The 21,391-nt window shown below is 32.3% G+C and overlaps 2 protein-coding genes across 25 annotated transcripts in view; one reads left to right on the top strand and one right to left on the bottom strand.

The window, feature by feature from the left end:
- Positions 1 to 21,391, top strand: part of tmod (tropomodulin) — a 70,295-nt gene that overhangs the window by 2,370 nt on the left and 46,534 nt on the right. Inside the window, exons 1-2 of one of the 17 annotated variants that reach the window (XM_087412209.1) lie at positions 17,539 to 17,762; positions 18,071 to 18,306. The exons of 15 other annotated variants lie outside the window; for them this stretch is intronic. In XM_087412209.1, the coding sequence (XP_087268335.1) occupies positions 18,202 to 18,306 (105 nt within the window). In that variant the 5' untranslated portion in view covers positions 17,539 to 17,762; positions 18,071 to 18,201. Of the gene's footprint in view, positions 1 to 17,538; positions 17,763 to 17,979; positions 18,307 to 21,391 lie in introns of those variants that run through there. One more of the 17 variants, XM_087412210.1, reaches the window with a different exon arrangement.
- Positions 15,514 to 21,391, bottom strand: part of Fas1 (fasciclin 1 Fas1 domain-containing) — a 380,082-nt gene continuing 374,204 nt past the window's right edge. For 4 of the 8 annotated variants that reach the window (XM_087412180.1, XM_087412183.1, XM_087412182.1 and 1 more), the window contains one exon: positions 15,514 to 15,966. In XM_087412180.1, the coding sequence (XP_087268306.1) occupies positions 15,701 to 15,966 (266 nt within the window). In that variant the 3' untranslated portion in view covers positions 15,514 to 15,700. The remainder of the gene's footprint in view (positions 15,967 to 21,391) is intronic. The other 4 variants (XR_015547032.1, XR_015547034.1, XR_015547036.1 and 1 more) reach the window with 3 other exon arrangements.

Below are 21,391 nucleotides of genomic sequence, written 5' to 3'. Positions count from 1 at the left end.
GTCAAATTAGCGTTGCAAAAAATTCTTGTTTCAATTAGAAAAAGAAATTTGCCGAGAGAGATTACGAGATTTTTTGAGAGATCCGCAGAAGAACGTGAGAACGGCATTAATCTTTTTCATGTTATTTCAAAGACGTGAACACAAAAGTCTCTGTAATTATCTAATTAAGAACTCTTTGCGTAAAATAAACTTTGCAAAAAGTGACTTGTGTTTATTTCTACAAATGTAAATTAACTTTAATCTCTGTTCAATTTACTCTTTATTTTTTTAGTACTAAGAATATTTTATCTGCGCTGACTCTCATTAGCCTACTTTTATTTATTTGTATGTCGTTTAAAATTTGAGAGTCCTTTTTGTAATTATTATTACTTTTATAGTTCTAAGAATTAGAAAAAGATAAACAATAAATTAAACAGAGATTAAAGTTTCTACATTGGTAGAAATGGATATTAGATACATTGATAGAAAAAAAAGACCTAGGAAATTTCTTGAAGTAATTTATTAGAAATTCTATTAAGAAATTTATTTAGATACAGATCTAAAAATAATTTTGTTGGATTGTCAAAATAATTATGTAGAAAGTAATGATAAACGATTCTGCAAAAAGTTTTGACATTCTAGCAATCAATCTGAGCGTCCTACACACAATTATTTTCAGATTTATAGCTACATGGAAATAACGATTTCGCTGAAGTATCTAAAAATTTAGGTAGATACAGATTTGATAATTTGTTGGACTATCAAAATAATTATATGAGACATTCAAGTTGATTGATAGAATGTTGAAAGTTCTTGCAGCGTCATTCGTCACCCTTGAATTTTCTACATAATTGTTTTGATAGTCTAACCAAAATATTTTCAGATCTGTATGCTAAATTTTTAGATACTTTAACAAACCATTCTTTATGCATATATCCGATTATGATGACTATTAAAAAGTGTCAAAATGCAGATGTGACCGACAACTTCGCATACCAATGAGAATTGCAAAATTTTTGGCTTGAACTCGAATGTCACTTCAACAGAATGTTCCGTCGAATTAACGAAAAGACTCGTTAAGTGTGAATGCTGTTGCATTAAACGGACTAGGATTGTCCAAGGTAAATAAAAGGGAAAACATTACGAACGATAATCACGAAAAATTAGCCGTGAAGCTGTTTTTAACTGAAAGAGATTGCGCGACAAAAGAGCAAAGACGTAAGAGATTCTACCGGTCTTATTGTACGGATACGATCGCATCGCAAACTCGATGATTGTTTTTCGCTTGTAACGCGATTAGCGTTACACAAAGCTGCTACTACGATTCTACATTTAAACGAGAAACGGCGCTTCGTTAAAGCGGAGCGGCTAAATTGCAGTCCACTTTGTCGAGGACGACACGTGACGGCATAAATTTCACCGGCGATCTGCTTTCGTGAAAGCGACGATCTGTTTCCTCCGCGGCCTCTTGATGAAGACACTCGCTTTCCGAACACCCTGTTGCTACACGACCGAAGAAATTCAATCCGTGCAGCTAATTTTGAATTAGTGTGTGTTCTGCCAACTGCGTTTGTATGCTTTACGGCTTCATGTTATCAAATTTGAAAATAATATAAAACTATGTACAATATATATGAAATTATCATGGAAGAGCTGCGTGAACGAGAAATTATTTGCAGAAAAATACGTCGTACATTTATAGGTTTCTTTCTTTTTAATCCTGCAATCTGAATCTTTTTTTCAAGTTAAATACTCTCAAATTTCTCCGAAATAAAGGAAGACGGAATCCAGTTTCTTCTTCTAAAATAGTTAAGAAAATTATTTGGTAATGTAATAGAGATGTTAAAAAATAATCCTGAATTTTTCCACAATTTTTGAGAGCCTAAAACAGTAAAAAAATTTAGGCTGGACAAAAAAGACCTATAAATTGCAGGAATTGGAGGAAGCAAAAATATATTTAATATTTGTTTCTACCAAAGTCGATGATTTAATTTTAATCTCGGTTCAACTAACTTTTTTTTTTCTAATTACAAACATTAGAGAAAAATGAAGAGTAAGTTGAACTGAAATTAAAGTTAATCTAGAAAGAGACAATACTTTAGGACATTTTTTTTATTTTGAACACAAATAATTATTGCAACTATCTTTTCATATTAACTTTTTACTTTAAACGTCTGGAACGTGAAAAATCTTGGGACTTTGTGTGTATCTCTAGACTCAGTAACTCGACCAAGGCGAGCAATAATTTCTCGCGAGTGATTTATGATTTTTCGATGACTGTCCGTGGAACGGAAGATCGCCGAAGTCTCGTTTTGACCTCGGTGCTATTTTAAAAGTACATCTGCGTAACTCTTCGATCGTTCTATCCTGTAAAGCTTGCAGAAGCAGCGGGAGCAACGATTTATCGAACAAATGGCTAGAAATCGATGCGCTACTTTTAAGTTGTGGATTCTGGCGCCGAGTCGTGTCTCTTGCTTTATAAATACGAGGAAATCTCAACGAGTGTTTTCAAGTTATGAAATATTACCGGTTTCCGACGTCGAATAAGAACGGGAACACTTGGGCGAAGTAAACATATATAATATAAAATGATAGGTAGATAAATGCGACGAAGAAAATGACGTACGAAGATATTGTCGTGGCAAACGTAGAACGCGAATGGACGTTTGCTAAATGGATAAGGATTTCGAATTCCAGGACTCGAATTTAATTGAATGTATTTATTTATACGCATTTATTTGACGTTTAACGACACCAGCAACGGCGTTTTGCTCTCAACGCGAATCGCTCCGACAAAATGTATTATAGAAGCGTAGAGACGTTCAGAGACGTTTTAACCGGTACGTTGAAGGCAAGCATAAAGCCTTCGAACGAATAAGAGCAGACGAGTTTCTTCGTGACAGCTGTCGCGCATAACGCTAGCGAGAAACGTTAACAAATCATTCGGGCTCATAAACGGAACGGAAATCAATTTAAACATCGCGCGCGCGGCGCCGAAGTTTGAGGACGTTTGTTTCTGTGATTAACACTCGGAGCTTAAGTAAGTCATTTTTGTTTAACTTACGCTGAATTTACGCGCGCAAATTGTCATCGCGATATTGTCATCAACGTTTAAGTGCTCTACATAATTACTTTAATGGTCTAACAAAATTATTTTCACACACAAACCTATATATAATTGTTATCTAAAAATATTAACTAGAGATATTTCAGCAAAATTGTTTGTTTCGTGTAAAATTGTATGAAAGAATTAATCTTTGGTTTTTATTATACAATAACAATTAAAAAATTTTTAATTGAGCTAAGTATTGCCTAGCGTGTTACACGATGCGACACAAATTTGATCGGTATTTACATATATTGAGCTAATATGACTGTTAATTTAATGTATGAATTCTTCTGATTGAAGACTGTTATCCGATTATTTAAAGCATTCGAGTAGTCTAAGTTCTGGATTTTAGTGTTACTTCCTATATAGCGCATTTTGTTCCAAAGATGTTTCTGCGAACGTTCTCAGAACATTTGGACATTCTCAGGATGTTCTTCAGGATGTCCCTTGGATATCCATGTTACATGGATTGCATTAAAAGTCTTCTTATTTTCTCGTCAGATTTCTTGAAAGAAAAAAATCTCCAAGTGACCAAATAATAATCTATCATTAAAATTGAGCACAAGACTTCTATAGAATGACATTTTTATGCATGTCGAACTTGTTGCTAAATCGATCTACATCTTGTACATCCACTGAAAAACAGAGACAGCTCGAAAGCTAGATAGGAAGAAACAGAACGGAGAAAAGTTGAAGAGATAAAATGAGAGAGACAGGGAGAGGGAGGAAACGAGCTGCGTATACCGTATAACTCGGCGACGTGTTCTTGTAGTTCGCGAATTTGTCCAGTAAATTACTCACCCTGTTTCTAACGTTCAATTAATCATCGTAATTCTAAGTTACTCATCCGACAACGATACCAGTACTGGCAGCTGCTGAATTATTTTTGAATTGCAGCTCCGCCCGATCTGAATGAGCTTTCTGTCTACCGTGTTTCACGGGAAAGCCGCGGAAAAGAATAAAAATATCCACGCACTTCTAAGAATATCTAGACTTTGACGCAATTTTTTTTTTGAAAACACATCTGACGCGACATTAATAAGAGCTTACAACTAAAAGTGAACTTTTTTATGAGTATAGTAAAGTACAATAAATACATGAAAAAAACGGATGCTAGACTGCTAAAAATTTTGCTGTATTTTGTCGTCAACATTTAAGTGTTCTACATAATTATATTTTTCGTCCAGCAAAATTATTTTCAAATCTACATCTAATTAAATTTTTATTTAAAAATCAATTTTTATCTAAAGATACTTCAGCAAAATCATTCATTCCATGTAAAATTGTATGAAAGAATTAATCTTTAATTCTGATATCATATTTCTTAACAATCAAAATTATATTGTTCGCTCATGTAACGATAAATATACCAGCATCTTGAAATCAATGAAAATCGCTAAACTGGAAAGAGGGTCAATTGCATGAGAAATTCGCAAGAATTGGTTGGACGGCCAAGAATGCCGAGCAGCAAGTTGTTTGTGGTTCGGCATTGGCATTTAACGTGATTTATCTCGATTTGCCTGAAGGTTCCTGTATTTGGCGCACTGCAATATCTTCGTCGTCTATCGACTTGCCCGATAATGAAAACGACTTCACCGGCGTCCCATCCCATTGTGACTCCACTCTAGTTGGAAATTACTACGGATACCTGTTGAGCACCATTCACGAGTTGAATCCCGCATTCACAGTTACATGCAGCCCTGCTATTCTCCTTCATTACGAATACGTGGCCGACTACGGCCTGTGAGGCTGACTGCTATTAGGTCTGTTTGCGTTGTTTGAAATCCTCAAAAATGTTTGCACTTAGCATGAGATAAATGTATATTCGAGTATTGAAAAGAGAAAGCAGAGATGCTGACAATGAGTGCAAAAAGTGCGAGCAATGTGGAACAGACCTATTGTTAATCGTGTCTGCGATCACACCAGTGCTGCAATGTAGTGCAAACTTACAGCCTACACGTGTAAATGGAAAGGGGAGCATTTTATGGAAGATGCGATGAATATGATTCGCACATCGTTTATATCCGCAACATCAAATGCAGCTGCGCCAAATTGCTGGAGTCATCAAGAATCGGCAGGGACTGCTTACCAAAAAATTACGATTTTTAGATATAATAATGAAAACAATAAATCATAAAAACGAACGTGGTTTATAATTCAAAACGTATGAAAAGAAGAGCATAAAAAAACCACAAGTTATAGTTTGTGATATTTAATTATCATTTAATTATTATTTTGATGATCCATACAAAATTATTTTCAGATCTGTATGTAGCTAAATTTTTAAACAACAAAACTGTTCTTTATATATATTTTTACAAGTGATGGGAAGTACTTTCATTAATGTATTTTTTAATGCTCATGTGAAATAAATAACATTCTTTCATTAAAAAACGCTACGAATTAATTCCAACACCTAATATATATTTGATTAGAACGCTTAAACAGATAATTAGAATATTAAAACTTTTTGTAGCATTGTCATCAACGCTTAAGTTTTTTATATAATTATTTTGATGGTCTAACAAAATTATTTTTAGATCTATATCTACACTGAAGAAAGTACTAAATTTTATTAAATATTTATTTAAATAATCTTAAGTAAATACTTATTAAATATGAATACTTATTTGATACAAGAACTATTAATTTGATTTAATCATTTTTTATTGAGTAAATATTTATTTACTATAAGTAAATGTTTACATAGTACTATTCAAAGAAATATATATATTTAGTAAATTTTTTTTAATGCGGCTAAACTTTTTAAGTTACCTTAGCAAAATTTCTATATGTACTTGATAAATGATATTCGATCCTTTCTAATTATTCGTGTCACGATAATGATTAATACCGTAAGAATGTGTAATTCAAGCGTTCAGGGAAAACGTTTACGAGAGGACCCGCGAGATTATCAGGATATTACCCGACGGAGATAAGAATGAAGAAGGGATGAGAGAAAACGCGCCGCGAGAGTTCGAGCACTCTTGGCACGTTCAGCGAGGACTCGACAAAAATTCCTCCTCGCCTTGGGTCATCCGACCTTGCGCCTGCGAGGCCGCGAGGTGACGGCATTACAGTCTGCAATTAACGACACCGATAAAATCCTAGGCATCCACGCTATCCGGGTGCGGGAGGAAGTGCAAAGGCGCGTCGTCCGCGTTCTTTGTCGCGCGATCGAGACGCAATCATCTTTTGCGAAATTATTACGAACGAGTTATAATAACAATGGATGGAACAACTGGACACGAAGGACAACTGCGACATGTATCTCTTTTGAATCGAGGATACTAAAAGCGCCGCTGCCGAACGTTTTCATATCGTGACGCCAGGATCTATTTATCGAGTTTGCCCGATGCACTATGCAGCTGACACCTCGTTTTCTCGCGTTTGCAACTGGCGGTGAGTGCTTCCGAAAATATTTCACTCGGTCGACGCATCGAGCTGTCGTCGTTCGGCATTTAGTGCATCGGTTTTTCGACGGTTATTACACTTAAAGGGATTCTAAAGTCATCTGTTTTATTTTTCAAATAGGGCAAAACGGAGTAATTTGGATAGGATAATAGAAAGGTTCAAATTGTATAAAAGACTGCAGTATATTCAATCAAACGTGCAAAACATGTATTATTAGTGTAATTTGATTTAACTATCATTTTTTTATTGAGCAAATATTTATTTACTTATCGTTAGTACTATTCAAGGAAATGTATTTAAGATTTAGTGTAATCTTTTTCTCAGTGTACGAATTACACGAACAATCAATGTTGAGTTCTGAAAAAATGTTATGTTGTATGAACTAAAATTTTATTGTAATAACAGAAATTTGATTATTGTAATAATAGAAATATACCGAACAAAAATTTTTGATAAAATGTACTGAAGAAAACTGTAATGTTACGTAAACTAAATTTTTTAGTTAGTATAAATAAATTTTTTTATTATTTACAAAGCAGAGAAATTATTTTGTAAATGCAACTGACTTTTTTGTTACATAAACAAAACATCTGATTGCTGTTAAAAATATCTTAACAGTTTTACTAAAGGTACTAAATTTTTTTCCTAGTATAGAATTAATAGGATTAGATACGAAAGTTCTAATATGAATGATTAGTTAGAAAATTTGTTAGATGTGTCAATGACACATAAGTCATAGGTCCTTCTGAATCGAATAAAACAGACAACTTTTGGTCCCCTTAAATTTTGGCGAGTTTGTCGCTTACGCGACAACGGTATATCGATGGATATGAATGCGACTCCGTTCCGGGTGCAACAGGTCGAAATGAAGTGATTCGTCGAACCTGCAATCTCCTCGTCGGTATCTATAAATAATCCATGGCGGTGACGTAGGACTGCGGCACATTTGGCGAACGACGTCAGAATTACATCGCGAACGAGCACGTTGCACACATGTGCAGACGTTATAAATTAATTTTATACTTTACGGCTGATATATATTTTTAAAGCACACTCGACGCTCGAAAAGTAGCAGCGTGGATTGGCGACGATCGCGAAAGGGGGATGTTAAGTTTTGGCGGTTTTCCGGCCAAAATTAAATATTGTAATTCCTAGACTTACAAGCTTATCATGGGAAACACCAGAGATATGAAAGAAATCAAGACTTTGAATGGTTCAAACAAAATTATTTTCAAATCTAGCTAAATTTTTAGATATTTCAGTAAAACCATTTTTTCCGTGTATAATTTATACACTCAAAAAAGTGATGTCGCAATTATAACGAAAATTATCTAACAATAAGTACGAAAAATAGCTAAAATAGATAAATTTCTAGCAAGTACTGCGATATTGGATATATATTGCATTTAATTATATAAATGACAAAGATAAAATTTAGATTTGTGCTATAAATTCTATGCGTATGACACATAATTTTCTATCAGATATAAAAAAAACAGCTGAAGTAGCAAAAGAGAAACAGCTAAAACTTAGCCTCGTTTTTTATTTGAACCTCAGACTTTTTATCAATCAGAATTCCAGTTTTTTCTTAAATAAAATTCTAGTAATTTTAATCAAAAAATTCTGTATTGTCCATTTTCAGTCAGAATTATAATTAATCTAATCAGACGTTTTTCTCATCGCGCGAATTGTCTTCTGCAACTTTTTCTTAATTTATCATGATTAAAGTTTCCTTCGCTGAAATGTCGCGATTTTTAACTCGAGTTCTAATAGAGATCTTAAATTCTCAAATTTATTAAAAAATACTTTTAGAGCATTTGTGAAAAAAGGCGGATTCGTTGAACCCACCTGTCGTAAAGAGAAGAGTAATTCTGAATGAAATACGCCACTTGGCAAAGAGCGTAACGATGCAACACGCGCTAAACGGATTCGTGTACGAACAGAGTTGCTACGCTGCGACATAACGTGACACCAAGAACGTAACGCCAAGAATCAAGTTAACTCGTTCCGCTCATGCGTCTAGCTTTCATGAATACTTCGTGTAAAGCATAATGTCTCTTCGTAACTGATTACATCTTTCGTATGCAGAATCTAACTTCATCTACCAATTAGTCAAACATTATTCACGTGAGGATTATGATAGCAATAATGAAATTTTGAAATTTTCACTTCCAATTCGCGAATCACTCTTGGCACTTTTCTGAAAATTAATCTTAATTTTCCTTGAGGTCTTTTCTTTTCAAACCGCAATATACAACCCTGGTGAAAAGTTTTCTCATAATTTTTATACGAATTGGAACGATTTTTCAGAAATACTCAAAAATATTCGAAAAGTTTACGTTCTCTCAGAATTTTTCATACAAGTGAATTCTGAAATATTCTGAAATTTCTCATCCCATAATTTTTAAAAAATATTTTTCAATTTTTTAGATTTTATAACATTTCATCAGAAATTATACTTACAAAAAATCTTACAAATCTTACGATATTTCATAATTAATATATATGAAAAATTCTAAAAAAAGATGTCGATTTTCTAAGAAATGTTCTAATTCATATAAAAAAATGTGAGAAAGTATAAAATTATAAAGTTATAAAATTATACAGAAATTCTGAAAAATTACATAAAAAATTCTGAGAAAAATTTTCACCGGGGAAGTTTTGAAGTAGACTCTCTAATTTAAAAACAATCGAGCAAAGGAAATGAGCGCCATTAACAAGAACAAATACAATAATGAAGAATATTTCTCTTCTTTATTGGATTATATTATACATAACATCAATAATTGAACATCTGAACAATCATTGATGTAATTGCGCTGTATTTTTATTTATTTTGAGTTAAATTCCTTATCTAGCTTTTTCTTCTTTTTCTTCTTTTTTAAGTGAATTTCTGACTCCAAAAATCATAGTATCATCTTGATACATTAAAGTACCAGACCTCCTGTAGATATCAAGTTCAGTATAAAATCAAATATCTACACTAAAAAAAAACTAAATTTTAATAAATATTTATTCGAATAGTTCTATAAGTAAATTTATTGAATATAAACATATATTTATTTAATATAAAGACCATTAATTTGATTTAACTATCATTTTTTATTAAGTAAATATTTACCGTAAGTAAATGTACTTAGAATTAGTATTATTCAAAGAAATATTATTAAAATTTATTTTCAATGTATCCTATTACTTTTGTAATTTTTTTTCAATGTATCATTTCACTTTTTCGCTATTGATTTGTAAAATCCACGAAAGTTCTACGAATGTCGTTCAACTTACTTCATCGTTACTCAGTCTGTAAAATCCACGACGTTCTATGAATGTCATTCAACTTACTTCATCGATTGTTATATTAGCGTACCATCATTCGACGGTAATATGTCCCTTTCAATTCTGTGAACAGACATTTGGCAGTTGGCACCGACAAACCTGCTTTTCGGCGAGACAGGCTTGCCGAATATTTTCTGGCAGCGAGATAAATCGATGGCGATAGACTCCGCGCGTTTCAACGACTTTCTGTCGGCCAATTCGCGGCCATCCGCATCACCGATCGAGAGTCAGATCATGTGGAATTACGCGCACGTCAGGTTTCGTCCAGAAGCAATTTCATGTCGTGTAACGAATGAGTGCGCGTTCCGGCTTCCGTCTCACTTTCTGGTCGATGCCTACGGCGTTTCAATTAGCAAAGGCACAGGCACCGCCGGTTGGGTCGGTCGTCCCGATCTCGAAATAGATCGAGTTCTCGCCCGTCTCGCCTATCCACGGATATCACCTCGCGATGCTGACCCTTTGCTGCTCGTTTTCACGCCTGTCGTGCGATTATCCCGCCGTGGCTTTGTCATGCCATTCGACGGCGTGATTTCGAGCGAGCCTTGGACGAGCTTCAACCATTCGTGAACCTTTACCCTTAAAATGCCGAACTCGGCGTGCCCAGAGGAGTAACGTTCGTACGCGAGTAACGTTCATCGAGCCGATCGAGCCATGCCGATGATTTTTTCGAAGCGACTTCGAAAGGAATGAGCGTTTCTTAGCCTAAATAAAGAGCTACTATTACTTATGGAAAGATAGGTTTTGCTAAAGCATCTAAAAATTTTGCTAGATACAGTTTTGAAAATAATTTTGTTAGATCACTTAGACCATTAAAATAATTATAGAAATAATAGGACGTTAAAGCTAATTGCTAGAATGTGAAAATTTTTTGCAACATTGCTCATTATGCTCGAGCGTCTTACATAATTATTTTAATAGTTTAACAAAATTATTTTCAAATTTATATCTATAACTGAATTTTTACTTGAGAAAAATCATTTTTTCCAAATAATATTCTAATTTTTTGCTGCAATTAATGTAATAATTTCTGATATTTCTGATATTTCTGATATTTCTTTATAATGGTGCAAGAATTACAATATAATAAATGTAATAAATAGGTTTGAGATTTTTAAAGTGCCACAAAAAGATTTGAGATTTTTAAAGTGCCATGGAAAGCGTTGCAAAGAAACTTTGTGTTAAATTCACATACACAGAAAAATATTATTCCATTGTTAAGAAAAGTGATTACTTAATTTATTTCTTTCCTTTTAAGTAACATCTTTAACAAAAAATATTTTCTTGATAATAAACTTAAAATATATTTACTTTAGTTGAAAAAAATTCATTATTATGTACTTAAAACAAGAATTTATTTTCTTAAGAATATTACAAAATTGATCGAAAAAGCGACTTTATATAATAAGCAAATCGAATTTGTTTCAAAATTAATTAATATTTGATTGAAATATATTAACTGTACTATAAACTAGAATTCAGAATATATCTTAAATAAATTTAATGTTTGTGTTGAACTTGTGATAGATTTACGAATATGTACCTATGAACTTTTGAAATTCTTGAAATAAATTATTATTTCCGTACAATATTTTCCCGTGCAATGCGTGGAGAATAACTATATAGCACAGACGTGATGTTGGCTAAATAATTCATATGAAAAAAAATCGAATTTATGACTGATAATTAAAACTGGAGACAGCTTAATTGAACGCCGTAATTAGCCATGAGCCATTTTTTATTATCATGGCTGCATCGTTCATGTACTTCATTTGAAATAAAACTACTCTGACAGAACTGCCACAGACGAGAAAATTGAAAGAAAAATCAATATGTCAAAATTAATAATTCTTGCCCGCTGAGGTCAACAAACTTGTCGCGCCTACGGACAAGAAATCAATCAAAATACCTGAGGACTTATTGACATTACGTTAATTCGTTTCAAAAAATATTGCACATCTCACTAAATAATTGTTTATGCAAATAATATAGTTTATATAATATAATATAGTTTAATTCGGACTAAGGTCTTGAGATACAAGAAATACAGATTTCAACAAGACAAGAGCAATTTCAGAAGATCCAAGATTATTGTATTTTTATTATTTCACGTATTTAAAAGAATATATTTTTCAGTTTGTAAATTTTCCAAATAACGTCCTAATAACATCCTTTACTCGTTTAGACGTGAAAGATCTATGAGGAAGATTTACAGAAGATAAACAAAGTAATATGACCAAACAATATAAATATATACTTATTTAATAATAAATATATTTATCTTGTTAATATGAAGTTAGCCCATTACTTACTTTTAATACATTTTTAATTAAGGTATATTTTTCGAAGAAATGTACTTTTCGCGCGTATCTAAGGACTGTCAATGGTTTCTCGATGACATCTCGCGGGAAACACAGTCAGGTAAGGCAGAATCGAGAGCCGATTGAGGAAGGTCCGCGTTCTCCAAAGAAAATCCAGGGTTTTCCTCGCTATAACGGAAGAGAAAACACTCGGATTCATCGTATGTTGTCACTGACGTAAGGCCCGGCAATGGAAGGGAGGAGCACACTTAAAAATAACGCCACTTGAAGCAACTGCGTTGATGGAAAATTTCCTCTCTTGATTTCGAGATACAGAACAGTATCTTTGCGATGAGTTCCGTCCGACTGTTTCAAAATAAGAATAGTCTACACAGAACGCTAAAAAATATTTATCATAATAGCGAAATTTTATTTAAAAAATCTCTTTCGACTCCAACGTCTCAATTTTAATATATGATGTTTTTGACTGATTTCAAATTAACGTTCTGACGTTTCTCTATATTTAAGTGTATAATATATTTATTTTGTTTTTAAATATAGTTTTGTTTTTAAGACTTGTTTATCATCACTCTATTATTATCTCAGATTATGATGTCAAAAGCGAAAAAATATAATAAAGATTGTAAGTGTTGTTTTATTGAAATATATTTCTATATTGATATTTTGCTAGAATTTTTATTTTTTTGTTTTTATTTTTTTGTTTTTCGCTGACGTCACAATCTAAAATAATAATGCTGTAAACAGAAATTCTATCGTTAACATAACTATTTGTGTATTGTGAAAAGATTCGGAATTGATGTTAAATAAGCAGAAAGAATGATTTTGCTAAAGTATCTAAAAATTATCTTAAATATCTTTTGTTAAATTATTTAAATAATTATGTAGGACGTTTAAGCATAAAAACAATGCTGCAAAAAAATTTGAATATTCTAGCAACCACCTTGTGTGCATCCTACATAATTATTTTGATGGTCTAACAAAATTATTTTCAGATTTGTATTTAGTTAAATTTTAAGATACACGAAAAAAAAAATTGTGCTGAATTATCTAAAAATTTAGGTAAATACAAATCTAAAAATAATTTTATCAAACTATCAAAATTATATATATATTAATTGTATGGAAACTACACTAAAACATAATCAGCAATGTTGTAAATGTTTGGCATTGTAGCAACCACCTTGAGCCGTACAAAATTATTTTGATGATCTAACAAAATTTATTTTCTGATCTGTATACTGTTAAAAATAAAATGTTAATTTTAACTTATAGAGACGTATAGCAAACTTTCTGAGACGTGCAAAGTTAACATTTTTGTATATAAAAATGTTAATTTTAACATTTTTGCATGTCTCACAAAATTTTCACTATACGTCTCTAAATTCAAATTAACATTTTATTAACAGTGTATTTAGCTAAATTTTTTAATGCTTCAATAAAACTATTCTTTCTCTCTCTCTGTATACTTTAACAAAACTGTTCTTTGGTGTAGATAATGAGAATTTCAATACGAAGCAAGTTCGCGCAAATTGCAAATTGATTTGATATCGTGAACAAAGGCTAACGCAATTAGCAGTGCAAATTGTCTTGCATGAGGAAGTATTATTCTGCGCTGATAATTTTATCGTCTGTTTGGCGGAGCGGCAACCGCATCAGCAGTACCAAACGGTATGCTCGAATCGTTTGTTATTTGCGTTTATCCTGGAATGATTAATTATATTCTGTAATTAGTGTCGCATTCTCTGGATTGTTCTCCCGTTGCCCGAAAAGCTAGACTCAGTCAACGAGAATTATGTGTGCCGCAATCGTTTCAAAAGCACACTACCCTCTTCGATATAGCGATTCCCTTCGTTATTCGGCGCGCACGAATTTTCATGGATACGTTTAATCGCAACCGTATATTCTTTGTGAAAAGAAAACTTCTCTAAAATTAGATTCACCACGCGGAAGCATGATTTCAGATCGCACATCTATTTTTAACGTTAACAGATGAGTCGATCAATCGCACGTGTCACAACGAGAATATCCTCCGAGTGATTTTCGGCGTTAATTTCGCACTTTCGGTTTGCGGCTCTTCATATACAATTGCAATGTCGCTTTCGTAATGTAATGCATGTAGTTTCGATAATTTCTGTTCGTTTTCATCTTCCCGTGGAAATGTAAATGTCTATTCCAGCGGCAATTGTGCGCAGATTGACAGTCAATTTTAATTATACTTCGTGATTCTCGCAAAAGGAACGTTCGAAAGCTTGATGTGTTAATATGTTTAGCAGGATACATAAAAGTAGATTTAATCAAATATAATTTTTGTTTTTTATTAAATGGAAATCGACCGCGAGAAATACTTAACATAATAAAGCGAAGAGGGTCATATTCGATCAAGATGGGTTTTGGTGTCTAATAATATTTTTATGTAAATTTTACAATTTCCAGTATTAAAATTTCCTAGCTCAAAATTGTAATGCATATAATGAAATTGGTAAAAAGTGATTGCTCGTGTTTTAACCTTTCTACCAATTTTATTATCTGCATTGCAATTGTAATGTCTCGTATTTTAATTTTTCTATCAATTTTATTATTTTCAGTTCAAGTAAATTGCACGTCGATTATTTGTCGATTTTAAAACACAGTTCTAAATTGAAGCTGGATTATGTAATATCACAAATTAAATTAATAGTCAGTTAAATTAATTTTTACTGATGCTAACGAGTATCTTTAAAACACATATACTATTAAGAATTTATTGCTGTAAATAATTTTTATCTGAAAATAATTTAGATAAAGTCTAATTTCTCGAAGAGGAAGTTGCTTCTGACGACCTGAGATTTAAGAATAGAAATTAAGAATAGGTGTTAATTAGATGAATATTATTTTACAAACGTGAAAATTTGCTCTACATTTCTAAATCAGTTCATGTTCGTTTTATATTCGCATAACAGTGCAGGGCGGAGAATAATTCGATTCTTCCAACACAAAAAAGGAAACCCTGTTAAAGGCGAAATTGCTTGTTTTCGCTTGTTTCGATTGTTGTCCGATGTTTCAACGCATATTGAAACCGAAAATTCGCACGGATGATCATCGGGCAATTGACGTGCGAAATTAGCTCTTTAATCGCGCAGGTGATATCCCTACGGCATCAAAGAGGAACGTTTAATCCCCGTCGCATAAATTATTTTCCGAAATAGAACCGATCAATTTAACTTTCATGTTATGCATGTCTGGCAATGGTCTCTAAATACGAGAGAAATTTGCACAATATACCAGTGTCCAAATGATGTTTCTGTTGATTTAATTATACATCTCTCTTGCAAAATATAAAATATGACAAAAAGCATAGGAATATAGAAATACAATACATTTTACTGAGAATTCAAATTATATTAGATCTATATACAGATTTTAAGTTTGTATTATGTAAATATTTATATATCTCGATTCTTTCTTTCTCTCTCTAAATATCTAATTTATCTATTTAAAAATATAATTGTACTCTATCGGTTACGTGATTCGTCTTAGCGAGTTATTTTTTTTTTTTTTGTTAATTTTATAACATGCTTGTTTTTATTAGCATTAATTGTATTATTAAGTAATCAGCCGTTTTCTTTCTTTGAATTCCGGAAAGTTTTCCCAGGTCGAAAGCTTCTTTGGCAGCTCGACGACCGAAGGTAAAATCGGGCACAGTGTCTTCTTTGTTCAAAGCGATACGAGTTTGGCAAGCTTTCGCACCATCTGACGGTTCTTCCGGAAGAGTTTTCGCACGGATAGCTTTTAAGCTTCGTGCGAAAGCTTTCAAATGGTACCGCCATCTACCTATAACATAGAGAACAGATATTGCTGTATTATAAATAATTTAGCAGTTAGAACAAAACATCCTTATCTTTTCTATTGATTGTAATTGTTAATTGAACTTTATCGAATTATTATAATTTTATTTTTTATCATATATGAGTGTGATTAGAACAATCATCAACATTTTTTTTTATTAATTGCAGATTTTATTAATTAGATAATTCTTTATCTAATTCTTCAGAAATTTATTACTTAAAGATTTTTCTATATTATTCCAAGATTTTTTAGTGTCTCGTACGGAAACAGCAAATATCTTGATATATAAAATTGCATCTATTTCAGACGTGCAATTCATATTTAGACTTTTGATCACAATTATTAGTTTATAAGTTGTAACATTATAATAATGTTTAATTATATTAATAATAATGTTAATTATACGTAACATTAATTATTATTTTTACAAATTGGGATTAAATAACAATTAACGTATCTCATATTTTCTAATTTTATTTTGTATCGATCTATTGATCGTATGATATTATGAATTTCTCAAGACGTCTATTTATTTAATTGTTATGTGATTAAAATATAAAATATTAGCTGCCAACATCCTGCGTTGTGGTTGTATGCCGTTGAGAAATTCGTTGTGTTTAAAAATTTTACCACGTACCGACTTTTATTGTGTATTATATTATATTTTAGTAACAATGCAAATATAAATATCAAATCTATTACTTGCAGTTTTTTTTTTGCAACTTTGTGTGTTAAGATATATCTGTGATGCTAAATACATTTAGTTCACGTATTCATATATATTATCTATTTCAATCCATTCTGCATCTAATTATAGTTTCATAGGAGAATAGACGGCTAACGACAGTTTCTATGTATATTCAATTCCACGCGAGTCTACTACGTCATTAATGTTTCGTTTCTAATGCACGGAGTTTATGTAGAGTTTAGAGGAAACGAGAAACAAATAGTTGTTTATGTAGTACAGACACGAGACGTGTTGAAAACTGTTACACTTTAAAATTAGTTTATGATGCACAGTTGCTTTGCGCAATATAAAGTTCCTCCTGAATTTATTGAAGATTATTAATTATTTATTAATCCCAAAAAATCATACGAAAAGTTATTTGTAAATCTTTGTCCTTCAATTAATACGCGGGAATTAATTTTACGAAAAATTGTGCCAAAAATTAGCTTCAAATTCTTATTTATTTTCCTAAAATTACAATTATTTAACTTTAATGACTGATACCTGCTAAAAATTCGAAGATTCAATAATTCAACCAATTAATTCGAAATTATAATTTTTCTTAATCTCATTGATGTCACGAGGGGTATTAAGATCTTTCAGACTCGAAGGAAAATCGCGGGGGAAAGAATCTGCCTCCGAGAGACTCGACTGCAGAAGGATTGCTTTGACGTCGCGACGCGGCATCTCGCGCTATGCGCTTTTTAACCGCGTGTTGTCGTCGCGGCGGGTGGCGGCCTAATTATATGTGTTTCTCCGTATTTCTGGAAGCGGTCCGCGGATGGGGCGCGATGCGATCCGCTCCGCGGTACAGCGGGGACTTGTTTCTCAACTTCAGTCGTGCGTGGTCCACCTCGAATCGCGCGCATATTTCGCAGTTGTTCCACAAGTGTACAAGGTGACTCTCAGTCCGACGCCCTGAGTACCGGTATCGTCGAAGATCACTCTCGCCCGCGTAGTCTCGCAGCATCCATTCGCCCATGAGGCGGGCGCGCGGATATCGAAAGAGCGAGATGGCTCGAATCGATCTTCGGCTCGATTAAATAATCTCACTGCAAGTTTTCCTGTTTTTGTTTAAAGATCATTTGGTTTCCCATTGATATCAATTGTCATAATTTTTATCGAAAATTTTGGAAAATATTGTAATATAATTTTTTTACGTAAATATGAGACATTTGTTTCTAATATTGTCGATTAGTATTTGAAAATTAATTACAAGAAAATTAAAATTTTATGCCAACATTTCGAATTAAATAGTTCGAATATGTGATTTGAGGAATTTAATTTTAAATCGTAATTTTTGTGTATCATTTCTTGATAATTAATAACTAAGAGGCTATGAACATGTATGTAAACTTGCAGAATCTTTTCTGACGTAACGAAGAGACATTGTCGAAAGGGTTTTTTAAAAAGTGCCTACGGTGTGAAGAATTTAAATAGAGTGTAAACGTTATAAATTTAATTGTACGAAGGGAAATATAACGACGAAAAGCATGGCGACTACAGAGATCTTTCAGGACTGGGATTCTCCCTACGAGAATCTCAGCGCATTGAGGACCTCTACCAGAAAAACCACAACAAAAACTACCAGGATAGAGGTAGGATTCAAAAGGATTAATTAAATTTCGTATATTTAATGAATTTGATGCCCTACACATTCGTTTGACTTTTAAATATTTGGATTCTTTATTCTTTAAAATATCTTCTTTATTCTTCCAGATTTTTAAATTTATTTTTTAATTAATTTATTTATTTATTTGTAATTTTTAAATTTATTTATTAATCTATGTTTTTGGAAATTTTACGTTTGTCAATTCACGATCTTCAAATCTTTAAGTTTCTTAGAATCCTCAGAGATTCTAAATTTTCAAATCTTAAATCAAACTAATTTAAAATGCAATTTAAATCTTTAAATTCAGATTCAAATTCAGAGTCAAAATTTAGGTTCTTGGATATCATTACTAATTGCGTCGCAATTGAATACAAAAACGATCTGGAATTAAATCTAGCTATCCTGCCAGAATCCGTCGCGCATTTTTGCTCCTTCATACATCATACTGATTGTGTATCTCCACGCCTGTCAAGCAGATCATAAACATGGAAGGGTTAGATATAGAATGTTGCGACGCGAAGAACTCGTGGATTCGCGTCAGAGGATTAGACCGGGAAGGAAAAGCCAAGAAAGTGTCCTTTTTCTTGGCGCGCGTAGGTCGAGTACAAAGCAGCTACCGCCGCATGCGATTACTCATCGGGAGTGGTTTACGATTTTCCGGCTGTTTATCTGTGAATCAGGTCCGCAAAGCAATGGCGGCCTTGCGTCCTGGCAACCGTTCTGTAAACGCGCAGAAAACGCTGCACTTTAAGATACAGGCCGTGTTTTCAAAAAAAGTCACGAATTTTGTCTGTAAAATAAATTTATTTTAACATGTTAATGGATTCAACGACACTAAATCATTAGATCTTAATCCCTTCAAACTTGATTTTAATGGAACCATTAAAATAAAAAAACTAGTTTAAAAAAATTAAAAAAATTTTTTTTTCAATTCAATACGAAAGCACTTTAATAAGTAATTCATATTAAACAATTAATTTTTTCGAAATTTGTGTTATTTTTTTTTTAGTGTTTCATCAAGGTCAAGAAATTCAAGAAATCTTGTCTTGGTTTTGTCTTGAATCAAGACAAGACCAAAACAAGAAATTGGAAATTGATTTCAAGACAAGACAAGAAATTGTTATCAAGACCAAGTTTTCTTGACAATAAATCAAGAAATTTCTTGAAATTACTTGAATTTCTGTGACAGTTTCTATTTTTATTATTTTAATATATTTTATTATTTTATTTCTGATTTGAAAGATTTTGAATATGTTAGGTTTCAACATTTTTGTATTTATTGGTATTTATAACAGGTCATATAATATAATATAGAAATGTATATTCATACATTTTCACTAAATAAGTAAAATAGCATATGAGAATGTAAATCGATTAATGAAAAAGTGAAGTTCCTGATTTAACCAAATTAAATTATACTCATCGATATGTCCTTGTTGTACCAGATATTAACCTTTACATTTATGTAAAGGAATATATATAAAATCAATACTGCGAAATTACTTGCAAAAGTATATTATATTATGTATAAACATTTATGTATTTCTACTAATATTATTAATTAAATCATGAATGATTAAAATATATAGTAAGTTATAATAATTATATCTAATAATCTCAGAAATAATCTGAAATAGTTACATTTGGCAGTAACCTCATAATATTAAAAATGATAATTTGAGAAATATTTTTAATTTTTATTAATAGATTTGTCGATGACAGTATAGGCACACTTTTAAACCATGAATTTAAACATAGTAAACTACGAAACGACTCGACATTCAATTTATACCTATGTTTTCTTATTATCTCTTACGATGCAACGTAGTCAACGAACCACAAGGAACCTGCTTAAAAATTCAAGAAATTCCAGATTCTTGAATTCAAGATAAGAAATACAATGTCAAGAAATGGTCAAGACAAGTAAAACGAAATTTCTTATCTTGAAAATCAAGATAAGACAAGAAATGGTCTTTAAGACAAAAAATCTTGTCTGGATGAAACACTAATTTTTTTTAATGTACACACTATTATATACATCTAATCTTCGATGATATCGATAGAATTAAATAATTTCAATGGAAAATGTTTCCAAATTTGATGTACATTATTATATATACAGAGTCTGAAAGGATTAAATTCTTACTTGCTTATTTAATTATTATAATTTATTATATTAGAATCGAAAAAAAATTAGGAGCACTTAATTCTTAATTCCTTCTAGTTTAACAAATTTTAAAAGTTTTTATTGCATTAATCTATTATCCGACATTAATAAGATGAATGACATCAATAAAATGTTCTTCGAAGTGAAATCTTACTCTAAAGAATGAAAATTGAGTCAATCTTGGAAAAGAGTGGGTTCAATTTTCAATCATTAAGAGTGAGATTTCATTTCTCAGAATGACAGCTCAATCTAAAAATTTCAAAGAGTAACATATACAATACAATGGATACAAAATAAAGAATAAAAGCCACTCTTTTTCAAGACTGGCTCAATTTTCAATCATTAAGAGTGAGATGTCACTTTTTCGAGCGACAACTAATTCTAAAAGTTTCAGAGAGTAATATATACAATATAATGAGCGTAAGATAAATAAGTAGTCGAATTTCTGACCTTGTTAGCGCCACTTTTGCACTGACAACGACGTGCGACACATATTACAGCAGCCGCGCCTGGTATGTTGGCATTGAAATCTCGGAACCGATAGATGCATCCGGTCGGGACACCGTAAAAATACGCCCGATATAAATAGGGGCTAATGTGACGCTAAACAAAAGTAGCATGTGTAAGATACGGGAGGGCTGCGTCGCACGTTCAAACGGGTATTTTTCATTACCTCTATAAAAATAATACACTGCCTTTTTTTGTGTCGCGGCTGCAGCAGTTGGCCACGTGCCAGATGGCGGAATAAAGATCGCAATAAAAAAAGATTATTACGCAATTCGCGATGATTTGATATCCGCAGTTGCGCGCGTCTGTTCCCGAATTTATGTCATTGATCGAACCGCGTTTTTCTCACGTTTCTCTGTGTTCCAAGTCGAACGGAACGCATCGGCCGTTCGTTCGC

The sequence above is a fragment of the Acromyrmex echinatior genome, chromosome 12, assembly GCF_024713525.1.
Source record: "Acromyrmex echinatior isolate Ae372 chromosome 12, ASM2471352v2, whole genome shotgun sequence".
In the NCBI taxonomy this organism is placed as follows: domain Eukaryota; kingdom Metazoa; phylum Arthropoda; class Insecta; order Hymenoptera; family Formicidae; genus Acromyrmex; species Acromyrmex echinatior.
Note: the sequence above shows the minus strand (reverse complement) of the source record. Positions and strands in the feature narration are given on the sequence as shown.